The sequence below is a fragment of the Felis catus genome, chromosome A2 (genome assembly GCF_018350175.1).
Source record: "Felis catus isolate Fca126 chromosome A2, F.catus_Fca126_mat1.0, whole genome shotgun sequence".
In the NCBI taxonomy this organism is placed as follows: domain Eukaryota; kingdom Metazoa; phylum Chordata; class Mammalia; order Carnivora; family Felidae; genus Felis; species Felis catus.
In genome coordinates this window covers 55945836-55958947 of record NC_058369.1, presented here as the reverse complement: position 1 = coordinate 55958947, position 13112 = coordinate 55945836, and the positions used below count along the sequence as shown (strand labels likewise).

Sequence of the window (13112 nt, the reverse complement as noted above, 5' to 3'; positions counted from 1 at the left end):
CGGCAGCACCACCAGGAATCACCAGACTCAGCTTGCCCGCGTGGGGGCCCTGCTGCTTTGGGCGCTGCTCTGGGAGACGCGTCCCACACCCCGCCAGGCCCCGAGGCAGGCACTCACGTCGGACAGGTAGACCTTGTTGCCGGACTTGTCGAGCACTTCAATGGTAATTTCATACAGGCGGCCAGTCTCCAGCACCCACCTGTCACCAGGCTGGACGGCGAACCCTACAAAACGGGCAAGCAACAAAGCCTGACCACCCGGACCACAGGGGCGTGCAGCTGAGGAAGAGGATGGTACCAGGCACCATCAGCCCCGGGGCCCCGCAGCCGCTCACAACCTGCTCTCCTCCGAGGAGAAAGAACAGCTGCTGATCATGGTGAGATCTGACGCCCACCACCAACCTGAGCCCTCAGAACCTGAGGTGATCTCTCAGATGCCCAGGACCAACCTAAGCACATCCCTCACTGGCTGCTCAAGGGCTCACTCACACTTGACCGGATGGTCCACGGATGGTCTACACTGAATCCACAGCAGGTCTACACTGTGAATCTGAGTAGGTCTGAATCTGAATCCACATCTGAATCCACAGTAGGTCTACACTCTGAACCTGCAGTGAGTCTACACTGAATCCACAGGAGGTCTACACTGTGAATCCACAGGGAGTTTACATCTGAATCCACAGTAGGTCTACACTCTGAACCCACAGTGAGTCTACACTGAATCCACAGTAGGTCTACACTGTGAATCCGCAGGGAGTCTACATCTGAATCCACAGTAGGTCTACACTGTGAATCCGCAGGGAGTCTACATCTGAATCCACAGGTCTACACTCTGAACCCTCAGCGAGTCTACACTGAATCCACAGTAGGTCTATACTCTGAACCTGCAGGGAGTCTACATCTGAATCCACAGGAGGTCTACACTGTGACTCCATGAGTCTACACTGAATCCACAGGGAGTCTACACTGAATCCACAGTAGGTCTACACTGTGAATCTGAGTAGGTCTGAATCTGAATCTGAATCCACATCTGAATCCACAGTATGTCTACACTCTGAACCCGCAGCAAGTCTACACTGAATCCATAGTAGGTCTACACTCTGAACCCACAGGGAGTCTACATCTGAATCCACAGTAGGTCTACACTCTGAACCCACAGCGAGTCTACACTGAATCCACAGTAGGTCTACACTCTGAACCTGCAGTGAGTCTACACTGAATCCACAGTAGGTCTATATCTGAACCCACAGGGAGTCTACATCTGAATCCACAGTAGGTCTACACTCTGAACCCATAGTGAGTCTACACTGAATCCACAGTAGGTCTACACTGTGAATCCACAGGGAGTCTACATCTGAATCCACAGTAGGTCTACACTGTGAATCCGCAGGGAGTCTACATCTGAATCCACAGGAGGTCTACACTCTGAACCTGCAGCGAGTCTACACTGAATCCACAGTAGGTCTACACTCTGAACCCGCAGTGAGTCTACACTGAACCCACAGGAGGTCTACACTGTGAATCCGCAGTGAGTCTACACTGAATCCACAGGAGGTCTACACTGTGACTCCACAAGTCTACACTGAATCCACAGGAGGTCTACACTCTGAACCCGCAGTGTGTCTACACCAAACCCACAGGAGGTCTACACTGTGAATCCACAGTGAGTCTACACTGTGAATCCACAGTGAGTCTACACTGAATCCACAGGAGGTCTACACTCTGAACCCGCAGTGAGTCTACACTGAATCCACAGGAGGTCTACACTGTGAATCCACAGTGAGCCTACACTGAATCCACAGGAGGTCTACACTGTGAATCCGCGAGTCTACACTGAATCCACAGTAGGTCTACACTCTGAACCTGCAGTGAGTCTACACTGAATCCACAGGAGGTCTACACTGTGAATCCATGAGTCTACACTGAATCCACAGGAGGTCTACACTCTGAACCCGCAGTGAGTCTATGATCCAAATCCAAAGTGAGTCTACCTCTGAACACACAGGGAGTCTATGCTGTTAATCCGCAGGACTTCTACCCACTGAATCCCCAGTAAGTAATGCTCTGAATCCACAGGGTTTCCCTCTGAGGCCTGGCACTGAGCATTCTACCCGGGTGAGCAGCCCTCCCTCCCAGGCCTCTGGCCGTGTTCCCACACGGGGCCACACCAGCTGCTGGCTGACCCCCAAGAGGCCACGCGCTTTCTCACCACACCTGCGCCCGAGCTGTTACTTCGGCCAGGCTGACCTGCCTCGGAAGGAGCCTCTCTGAAACACCTGCCTCGAACATCATCTCCCAGAGGCCTTTCCTCTGCACTCACATCTACTGGCTCTGGATCCCTGTCCTGTCACCATCAGTTCACACTGGTCTCTCCTGCGCGAGGACCTAAGCTTCCTCCCTCCAGAGCCCCGATGCCCAGCAGAGGCGAGACAGAGGGAAGGTACCAAGAAAATCTTTCTGAATAAATGAAGTCCCTGAGACACACAGGGCTCCCCTGCCAGGTGTCACTGCACGGTCAGCTGGGGTCCGCACCAAGCAGCAAGCTCACGTGGTGGCTAACAAGAGGACCCAAGGGGTTGCCGCGTGACAGTCAAGTGCTGCCTGGCCTGAACCAGTTCAGTACGCTCAACAAGGAGTCAACTCCGAGGAAACACAAAGGAAGCACCGTCACTGTGACCAGGGGTGACACGTGTCGCGGACATCTGCCAAGCTGCAGTCAGTTACGGCAGCCCCTGGGCCCCGGCTCTGCCCCTATAGGTCCTCCATAACTGCAGATTCCTCCCTTCCTCCCCGAAACACCTCCCCTTCCTCCCCACTGAGACTTTTACCAAGGGCCACACTGCTTTAGGGGCTCCTTTGTAACTGTGTTGCCCACTGGGACCCCTGACCTCCAAATGGCCACAGCCACGGTCAGGTCTGGACGGAGCCTTGGAATAAAACCCAGGAAGGGACAAAGCCCTACTGACTCGACCGAAATATTTCTGTCTCTGTTGAGCCGGTCACCTACCCTGACCTTGGCCTACCCTCTGCTTGTCTGTGCATCACTGGGGGAAGGACTAGGGAGCGGCCGGACAAGGACTGGCAGAGCTGGCCAGACTGAAGCACTTTCTAGGGAGCCATTCCCTTTACTTGTATTTTTTAACTCCTATAAATAAACAACATCCAGGGGGACCCACGATGACCCAACTCACCCAGGTATCCAGGTTCAACCACGTAGATGGTGCTGTTGGGTAATCTAGAAGCACCCTGCATGCGGATACCTGAATTCTTAATTAAGGAACAAAACATAGGAAGGAAAACAGACCGGCTGGCAGGATTCAGCTGGCTTGGATGACTTGATTACCATCTAGACATCACAGGCAAAGGAGAGGGGATGAAAGCTTGCTCGCCTGAGGCCAAATAGAACAAGGCCGTTTTCCAGAACCCAAGGGCCCAGCACACTTCCTATATGAGCAAAGGTGGATCTCTGCAAGAGACACTGGAGACCACGGGAGCAGGTCTAGGACGGGGACAACCCATGTGCCAGTGTGGAAACAGCCGCGGCCAGGCCCCTCAGATGAGGCTGCCCACGCCCAAGACGGTTCCGGAGGCGAGGAGCACGGCTCAGCTCCTGCCACCACCTCCCATCCGGGGAGCCTCTCCGGTGAGTCACCCACCGAGGTGAGCAATTCTACACGGCCGTGTTGCTATTTCGGTTCCTTCTGATTGTCAGACCTTGAGGGAAAACAGGGTTATTTTTAGCCTAGCCAAGCTTTCAGGGAGAAAAAGGGCTTCCCAACAGCAGATATCCCGCGTGGGGCACACATATGCACTTGCAGACTGGCCAGGGAAAAGGGTACTCCTGTGGCTGAGAACCAGGTTGCTCTGTCCCAGCTGCACTGCAGTGACCATCGACGTGTCCTGGTCCAAGACAGCCACGGGCCGGCTCGGGTCTCCCTCGGGGCTCGGGATGCTGTTCTGAAGCTGCAGCTCATACTGCTCGGAAGGCATTGAGAGCTCTGACCACCCGGAGTCAAAAAGGGGAGACAAGAGCAAAGACAGGAAACGTTAGTAGCCAATGTGGCAGTCCCACCCCAAATCCCTGGAAGCGTCTCCCAGGGCTGCTGCTTAACGGATGGACTTTCCTTGTTTCTTCCTTCCTTTCTTCTTTCCTTCCTTCTTGCCCTCCCTCCTTCCCTCTCTGCCCCCCCCTTCCTTCCCTCCCTCCATTCCCTCCCTTCCCTCTCCCTCCCTCCTTCTTTCCTTCCTTCCTATTTCTTTCTTTTGCTTAGCTTTCTCAATACTTTAATTCCAGTATAGTTAACATACAGTGTTATATCTTATCAACCCTTTTAATTTTAACATTATGCTCAATGCCTGTGGAGAAAGCTGACACTCTCCATGAATTTTCAGAGACAATCAGTTTTTCAGTGACTGCTGTAAACTGCCTTTTTTTTTTTTTTTAATGAAGCACGGCTTCCGACTCCAATTGCAGACTGCTTACAGAATACAGGAGTTAAATGAACTCTATTACTGCACTAAGGGTCCAGCATGGGGCTCACTGGATCTGTGCATCCTCTGGGAGTTTCCAAAAAGGCACCAATCCGTGGTTTCCCACCGGGTTTTGGGAGCTCAGCCTAGAATTCTCTCTGTTGCCATCCTGCCCATCCATCAATGCTTCCCCTCTCTGTGTCATGTTGTAGAAGAGAACTCGCTCATTCTGGACCAGGATGAAAAACAATTTCCCCAAGGACATAAGGGGTTCCACAAAAGCCACCACCCCTGCATCCATTTTCCACACTACGGTAGTGGCCACGAGCACTTTTGATACAAATGGCTGCCACTGACCACGAAATTGAGATGTGGCAGGACTGCGCCTGGTGTTTGATGTGCACGTTACCCCATTTTATCCCACAACAACCCTTGAAACAGCCACTACTGATGCCCACACCCTCAAGATGGTGGTGCTGCAGAAGTCAGGACAAGAAGCCCGCTGGAGGTCCCACAGCAGACAGCGGCAGAGCTGGGATTCAAACCAAAGAGACCACAAGCACTTTCACATGACTTCTCCCTGGTCCGTCAAATTTCCTACCCAGCAACCCACTCGTGGAGCCTGTAGGTGCTGCCACGTCCCCGCCCTCCGGCAAGAGAGAGAAAAGAGAAAGCAGAGAGCTGCTGACAGCATCCCTGCTTGTTGCTCATCTCTGGGTCCCGGCTCAGGGCCTTGCCACAGGAGGCGTCCAGGACAAGGACCAGGAGGAATTGCAGCTCGAGCATCCTTCAGAATCCCCAAGGATTCCAATGGGAACTCTAAAAGGGAGGCAACTGGTCTATTTCTTGTCTTAGGGTATCTTCTGTGTGTTCCAGTAAGCCCCCAAGAACTTGCTCTCAAGCAGAGACTCTCAAAGCGTGGTCCCTGGACCATCTGCGTCACCTGCCAACTACAAATGACTGGCCCCACCCCAGAGCTTCTGGATCAAACTCTGGGGGCCCAGTGCTCAGAGTTTGAACAGGCTCTCCAGGGGATTCCAGTGCACACTAGAACTGAGAATCCCTTAGCGAACACACAGCCCATTTCTTGTGTCTAACTGGGGGAAGCCCAGCCAAGCTGGGCTGTGATGCTTGCAGACCGTATGTTCAGAAAACAGCAGCAGCACGTCAAGGATCCATGCCATGATAAAATAATGCCGCTGCTCAATAGAGCAGTATTACTTCATGTTGTTTTATGAAGCACTAGCTCCCTCCCTTATCTAAAGTTCTCCAAACGAATAGGCCATTTTGGGAAGGGAATATACTGATTCTCACAAGATCTTGCACGACGACGTATTTACAAAAGCCTAAGACAACGAAAATAAGGGGCTTGTCTGACTCCTTAAACACCTCTTACAAACGCAGAACTAGCTGCTTCTAAGAGGCACTGAATACTAAGGGTCACTATCTGTCTGGAAACATAGGAAGGTTGCTCTTGGGACACGAGACCAGCCCGTCTACCGTCTGCAGAGGGGAAAGGGCCATCCCCAAAGGCTGCCCCTCTGTAAGCCAAGAGGCCCACATGCTTCTAGGAGACAGGCTCTGGGACCCCTCCGGACCCCGTCTAATGCTCCAGACATGCTCCTAATCCACCCACCCCGTGTAGGCTCACGGAGCTCCTGGGGAAGTGGGCCTGAGCCCAGGACCGTGGGGGGCTCACTCCCCTGCCTCCAACTCCAGCACCTGCTCACGTAGCCCGTGTGACTCAGTGCTGGGAAGCACAGCTCAAGGGTGTGCTGGGTTCCAAGTCTTTCACCACCTGGGACACAGACACCCGTCTATGTGGTTGGTTTTCCCAGCTTCAGTGCATTTTAGCTCAGTCATTTCCACTATTCCACTGCCCTCAGTCAGCATTGTCCTTTCTAGGGTTTCTTCTGTCTGATGGTGTGGTTACTGTGCCAGCCAGGTCTGCAAGCAACACAAACACCAACAGGGTGGAGAACCGAGGGGAGGGGCCTGCGGCCCCCACTGGTCTGCAGGCAACACCGAGGCTCCTGTCATGAGCTCCAAGAGCCCCTCTCCTCCCTCACCGGCCCCCACTTGTAACATGTTTGCAGGGTAATCATTGGATTGACTGCTGGGCTGTGCGCTCCAGGAGGGCAGGGACCTGGGCCGCATACACAGCACCCAGCAGGCTGCGGCACACAGTAGGTGCTCAATAAATGGGCTTGCAAGACAGCGAGCACCAAATAAAGAGAGGCAGGACATAGGGCAACATGGAAGTAAAAATAATTATATTTTTAAGGAAGGAAAACCGCAAAAAAAAAAAAAGCCCAGAAAGAATAAACTTGGGGTTACAATTATCTACATGCTAATAAATCCACGTGACTGTCCTCTAACCTATAATTCTCCGAGCCAAAGCAGGATGTCATGCAAGACAGACAGTGGCTGAAATTCATGTCCCCTGTAACACCATCAGTCCTGGCTTTCCTGTCTAGTCAACTTGTTTCGCATGACAGTGATGTGAATTATATCTCAATTAAAAAAAAAACAACAAATCCATCTAAAATGAATGGACAGAGTTTCCGTTTATATGACTTGTTCACGGCAGGCCTTGGCTGGCTCAGTTCTCAAGGCATCTGTCTGGAATCCTCTCCAGAGCTGTGCCAACCACAACCATCAATCACACAGGTGTGTTTATCTTTGGACGAATTTTCCATCTCATTACCTCACTGATGAAAGGGAGGCAACATGACTATTTCCGGCCCTGGGGTATCTCTTGTGTGTTCCAATTCTTTGATGTCTATAGCAGTCACTAAACCCACAAGCTTCCTGGGTACTTGGGATGTGCCGTTCCCCTGAACTATGGCCCCTGAACTCATTCAGGGTGAGCTCTTCAGTCGTCTTAATTAAATCACCCACCCTTGGGGCGCCTGGATGGCTCAGTCAGTTAAGTGTCCGACTTCGGCTCAGGTCATGATCTCGCGGTCCGTGGGTTCGAGCCCCACGTCGGGCTCTGTGCTGACAGCTCGGAGCCTGGAGCCTGCTTCGGATTCTGTGTCTCCCTCTGTCTCTTCCCTCCCCTGCTCACACTCTGTCTCTCTCTCAAAAAATGAGTAAATATTGGAGTGCCTGGGTGGCTCAGTGGGTTAAATGTCCGACTTCGGCTCAGGTCATGATCTCACGGTCTGTGGGTTTGAGCCCCCACGTCGGGCCCTGTGCTGACAGCTCAGAGCCTGGAGCCTGCTTCGGATTCTGTGCCTCCTTCTCTCTCTGCCCTCTCCTGCTCATGCTCTGTCTCTGTCCCTCTCTCTCTCAAAATTAAATAAACATAAAAAAATTTTTTTTAAAAAATCATCCACCCTTAACCATGCTCACTGCCCTCCCTGGTTGGGGCTCAGCCCTCAGCCCCCACCCTGTGTCCTATGCAGAAGGGGTTGGTTTCTCAGCTTCTGTGGTCTGAGGGCAGAGAGCCACACAGTGGCTTCTGACCGGATCCACTGCTCTGAGGTGAGGCAGTCTCTTTGAGGACCCCATCTATGCCACAAAAACCCAAATTTCTTGGATACTGAAGCATCTATGCACCCCGCATCACAGAGTGACCCTCCAACCTAAGGGAGGCACCTGCCCAGACACTCATCAAAGCCCTCGGATGGACAGGTGACACTCCTGTGCCCAAGATCTTAACATCCTGTGCTCTGACCATGAAACATGGGTAAATGTTTTTAAAAAAGGATAATAACAGTAATAATTCTTAGGAGGACTGGTGCTGCATGAAGAATGCTCATCACATAAAATGCATCCCAGGTCCAAGGCCGTCTAGAACTTCCAGAACAAATGCACATCCGTTAAGTAGTTTTGCCCTCACAGCACAGACAGAAAGGCCTCAAGGGCTCTGATGGAGAAACTGAGCCCCAAGGGGGGACAGTGGCCTGCCAAGGCTGCCCGGCACTCAGTGGCAGGCCGAGGGCAAGACTCACTCCCATGTGAGGTTCACAGCTTCTGACGTTCTGAAAACAAAGGGACGGACACACACCCAAGAGGACTGAAAGCAGCATCTCGCAAAGATGTTTTCACTCCTGTGCTCAGAGTAGCTTTACTAACAGTAGCCAAGGCAAGGAAGCAGTAAGTGCCCATCAGCAGGTGAATGGAGATAAACATTCAACAGACGTGAATACCCATGCAGTGGACTACTCTTTAGCCTTAAAAATGGAAGGAAATTCGGACACTGGCTACAACAAGGACGAGCCTTGAGGACATCATGGCTAAGTGAAATAAGCTGGTCACAAAGGGACAAATATGGTAGGATTCCACTTCCTTGAGGTCTCTAGAGAGACAGAAAGGAGGACGGTGGGTGCCAGGGACTGAGGGAGGCGGGAGGGATGGGGAGTTGGTGTTGAATGAAAACAGTCTCAACTTGGGAAGATGAAAAAAGTTCCAGAGCCGGATGGTCGTGATGGTTGCACGACAACATGTGTGTACTCCATGCCACTGAACGCTTAAAAAGCATCAAAATGGGAAATTTTATGCCATGTGTATTTTACCACAATAATAAAAAGGGGAGCCTCTGCCGTGATTCCCCCGCAGAGTCAGCGACCCACCTGTAATCTTTCCTTGTCTGATTTTCTGCACCTTATAGCGAATGGAGGTCCCCACCATCAGGTAGACGTCGTACGCTGGGTTCAGAAGGATGTTCTCCAAGATCAGTAGCCTGACCTCCGCAGGGTGCACGTGCTTGGAAGACGGAGGAGAGCAGGGAAGGTGAGGTGAGGTTGGGGAACGGAGAGCAGTGTGGGCAAGAGAAAGAGAATCTAGAACTTTTCAGGATGCTCGTGTGCGGACCGAGAAGTTAGGGAGACAGAAACAAGGCAATGCTCCCAGCCCCACACCTTCAGTCCCCCGAAACCCCAGGGGAACCCGGTGTGAACAGCAGGCCACGTATTACTGCCACACGGACCGAGCAAGTAGCCTCACATTACGCACACTGTAGCTCTGGGTACAATCTTAATTAAAGGGAAAGAAAAGTGAGGAGCGAGATCCACGGACACTGTGGCCAACAGGAGCTCGGGGTCTCCCCCCGCAAAAACCCAAAGGCCAGGGAGGTTGGGGGGCCACTGGCAAACCTGAAAAGGGCAGAGATGCATGCCCCTGATGAGTGCTCAGCCCATCCTGCCCACCTCTCACCCCACACTGCGACCTCCTCACCAGGAAAAGGCATGAGAGACTTGAAACGGGAGAAAGACCCCATCTCGAGTCCAGCGCACCCCTCTGGTTACCAGTCTGCGGGAGCCCGCACCTTCCACTGCCTTTGACCTGCTGGCAACTCTTCCCGTCGGAGAAAACTTGGCAAAGGAAACAATTCTCATCCACAGAAATGCAAATACATTGTCTCAGGTGGAGATGTGGCTGATTTTCATCCCGTGGATATTTTTTTTATGTTTATTTATTGATTTTGAGAGAGAGACAGAGACAGTGCGTGAGCCAGGGAGGGGCAGAGAGAGAGGGAGACACAGAATCCCAAGCAGGCTCCAGGCTCCGAGCTGTCAGCACAGAGCCCGACACGAGGCTCGAACCCACAAACCGCGAGATCATGACCTGAGCCCAAGTCGGACACTTAACCGACTGAGCCACCCAGGCGCCCCATCGTCCCGTGGATATTGACAAGTTCTGCTTCCATTTCTAAATTCTTGGGATTCTCCTTTGACCCATTTGTAACATCTTAAAGGTTTCGTCACTTAATGCTAGCTTAAATAGTATCTTTGACTCATCAAAAAAGAAAAAAAAACAGGCCTTGGGCTGGGCTTGGTGGTGGTACTTTCTAGCACGACAGGCAGAGAAGCCACTTACAGACAGCAGGCAGGACAAGGGTGCCTTTCCAGCTCAGCAGTGGGGCGGGCTGGGCCGGGGCTCCGATAAATGGAGGCAAACTGTCTCCAAATACTAATTGCAGGGTGCTACAGGATAACGCCTGGGATATGGCATGTCCCGTGCTTCTAAACCCCCCCAGGACCCCCAGCCTACTGGCTAAACCACGAAAAAGAGTGAATCAGGAGGAGTTCTCTCACCTGCCGCTTTAGAAAGTAAAGAAAGACATGGGGTGGGGTGGGGTGGGGAGCCCTCCACAGATGGGACCACCAGTCCCGGGGCTCAAAGTGGGACCCAAGAAGAAACAGCATGGGGGATACCAGGAAGCCCCCAATCTTTTCAGAGCCCCAAATGCTTGGACGCATCCCTCTACTGGGACAGGTGGGTATTTGTCGAAAATCTGCTAGTTAATGAAAATCCTGCCGCTCCTGGCCTCCCTCAAAACTGACAATGGACCAGGGCGCCTGGTGGCTCAGTCGGTTAAGCGTCCGACTCTTGGTTTCGGCTCAGGTCACGATCTCACAGTTCATGGGTTCGAGTCCCGCGTCTTCTTTCAGTTCCCCTCCCCGACTCGTGCTGTCTCTGTCTCTCTCAAAATAAATAAATAAACTTAAAAAAAAAATGACAACAGCCCAACTACTTTGTGACTCTGGGGATGGTGTACTCCAGTTCCCCCAACTACCTCTCTCAAAAGCTGTGGCCCCCAAAAAACCAGACCAAAGAAACAGAAATATAGAACTACAGCCTGAAGTTCCCACGGCACCAACGATGAAGCTTTCACAGCAGAGCAACTCGTTCCCACTCCTGAATGTGTGCATGGGTGTGAGCGGCATGGCCGGCCTGGTGTCCCCCCAGGAAGCCCGGCACCTCCCCAGCCCCAGGGCCCCACCTTGTAGACGGCCTCCTGGATGCACGCCTTGAGCTTGGAGCTTCCAGTCTTCATCCCAGACACCAGGATGGTGTCCCCCTGCTTGGCCACTTTCTCCATCTCAGAGATGTAGGAAGGAGGGATATATGTGGACTCCAGGAATGTGAGGATTCTGGAAAGGGAATGTGTCATCAGACCTGGTACGTGGAACCAAAGACCTTAACATATTCACCATCTATCGGCGCCTCTAGGAGGGCCAGGAGCTAACTGTGAGTGGCGTTGCTTAGAAATGTGTCCCTGAACCTCCTACATCGGAACTGCCAACCTCCTTGGAAAAAATACAGACTCTTGGCCCCTGGCCCAGGTCTTTGTCTACACGAAGCCTGGCGATCTGCCTTGTGTCAAAATGTGCATGTGGTTATGGGAAACACCAAATTAGGAGGACCGCCTGCTTAGTCGAAATGCTTCTCTCACAGATGTGGCAGGTGAGGGCCGTGGAAACTGACAAGCGGGCCCATGACCACAGAGCCAGCCAGGGTGGTGCCAGCCAAGCCACCAGCCTCCCAGGGCTCCCTGCTCCATTCTATCCACCCCTCTGGGCCAGCTCCTATCGCTGGGAAATGATTCTCAATGACCCCCCCCCCCCTCAGGTGTCAGGACGAGGGGATCACACCCATCTTATCGTTCTGGGGGTTGGGCTGTGGGGAGAAGCCCCAGGTCGGGAGAGAAGTCAGGATGCGGTGACCCTCCCTGCAGTGTAGGCTGGAAGCAGGGCTTGAGGGACCCTTTCCGTACAGTCTCTCTCTTGCAGCCTGCGATCTACAAGTCAGCCTGCCTTTCCACTTGAACAAGAGCATCCCCTGGACACGCTTTCATTCTCCCAAGACCCACCGGGCGCTGCACTACACTGTGATGTATTTCCTTGCCTGGTTTTACTAGGTGTCACATCCTGAATTAAAAAAAAATTTTTTTTAATGTTTATTTATTTTTGAGAGAGAGAGAGAGAGAGACAGAGCATGAGCGAGGGAGGGGCAGAGAGAGAGGGAGACACAGACCTCGACGCGGGCTCCAGGCTCTGAACGGTCAGCACAGAGCCCCACATGGGGCTCGAACTCACGGACTGTGAGATCATGACTTGAGCTGAAGTCAGACACTCAACCGACTGAGTCACCCAGGCGCCCCACATCCTGAATGTAATGAAAACCCAGGACACTCTGGTCGCAACATGCTTTCACGCCTTAGATTTCGGTCAACACTCTGCAAGTCTAGAGTGCCTGGAAGTTCGGGGGGCTTGACGGGAAATGCACCTGGCGGCACAGAACAGGGCAGGGAACCAGTGTTCTCTGAGCATCTGGGGCGTCAGGCCCAGAGAGGGGCTCTGAATACCAGTCACCATGCTAACCCACAGAGCTGCTGAGGCCCAGATGGGTTGCGTTCCTTGACTAAGGCCACAGGCAGGAAGTGACCGGGCCAGGATTCGGACCAGGACTGGAATCCAGGTCTCTTTGATGCACAGCCCATGTGCCTGGCTTTATGAGACACCAGAAATTCCAGAGCTCATTCAGAAGACAGAGCCTGAGGGCCCCCTTTCCCAAAAGACCTCGGACCCAAGAGGGAAGCCCAGCTTGCACAGCGTCAGGGCAGGAGGATGTGTGCCATGGGGACAAGCGTGAGCAAAGCCAAGATGTTCCCTAAAGCCTAGAGCTGCACTTTTAAAAGTATAAAGCAAAGACCAGACCCTTAACTCCTCACAAAATACTTACTAACTGCAAAGTGGTAAGAAAGTGACTTCACAGTGGGGCACCCAGGCAGACACCAGCTCGCCCAAGTGACGACAGGGAACATCGTTGGTGATAGACCCACAAAGTCATGACAAGATGCACGCGGGAGAATACAGAATCTCGCCTCGGTGACATTCCCGCCCAAGACGC

General features: G+C 52.7%; 1 protein-coding gene across 3 annotated transcripts in view; it reads right to left on the bottom strand.

Moving 5' to 3' along the window:
* Positions 1-13112, bottom strand: part of NUP210 (nucleoporin 210) — a 109340-nt gene that overhangs the window by 70007 nt on the left and 26221 nt on the right. For all 3 annotated transcript variants that reach the window (XM_023250062.2, XM_023250061.2, XM_023250060.2), the window contains exons 5-9: positions 11203-11353; positions 9050-9182; positions 3839-3997; positions 3191-3259; positions 118-224 (exon numbers count right to left, since the gene is read on the bottom strand). In XM_023250062.2, coding sequence (XP_023105830.2) covers positions 118-224; positions 3191-3259; positions 3839-3997; positions 9050-9182; positions 11203-11353 — 619 coding nt within the window. The remainder of the gene's footprint in view (positions 1-117; positions 225-3190; positions 3260-3838; positions 3998-9049; positions 9183-11202; positions 11354-13112) is intronic.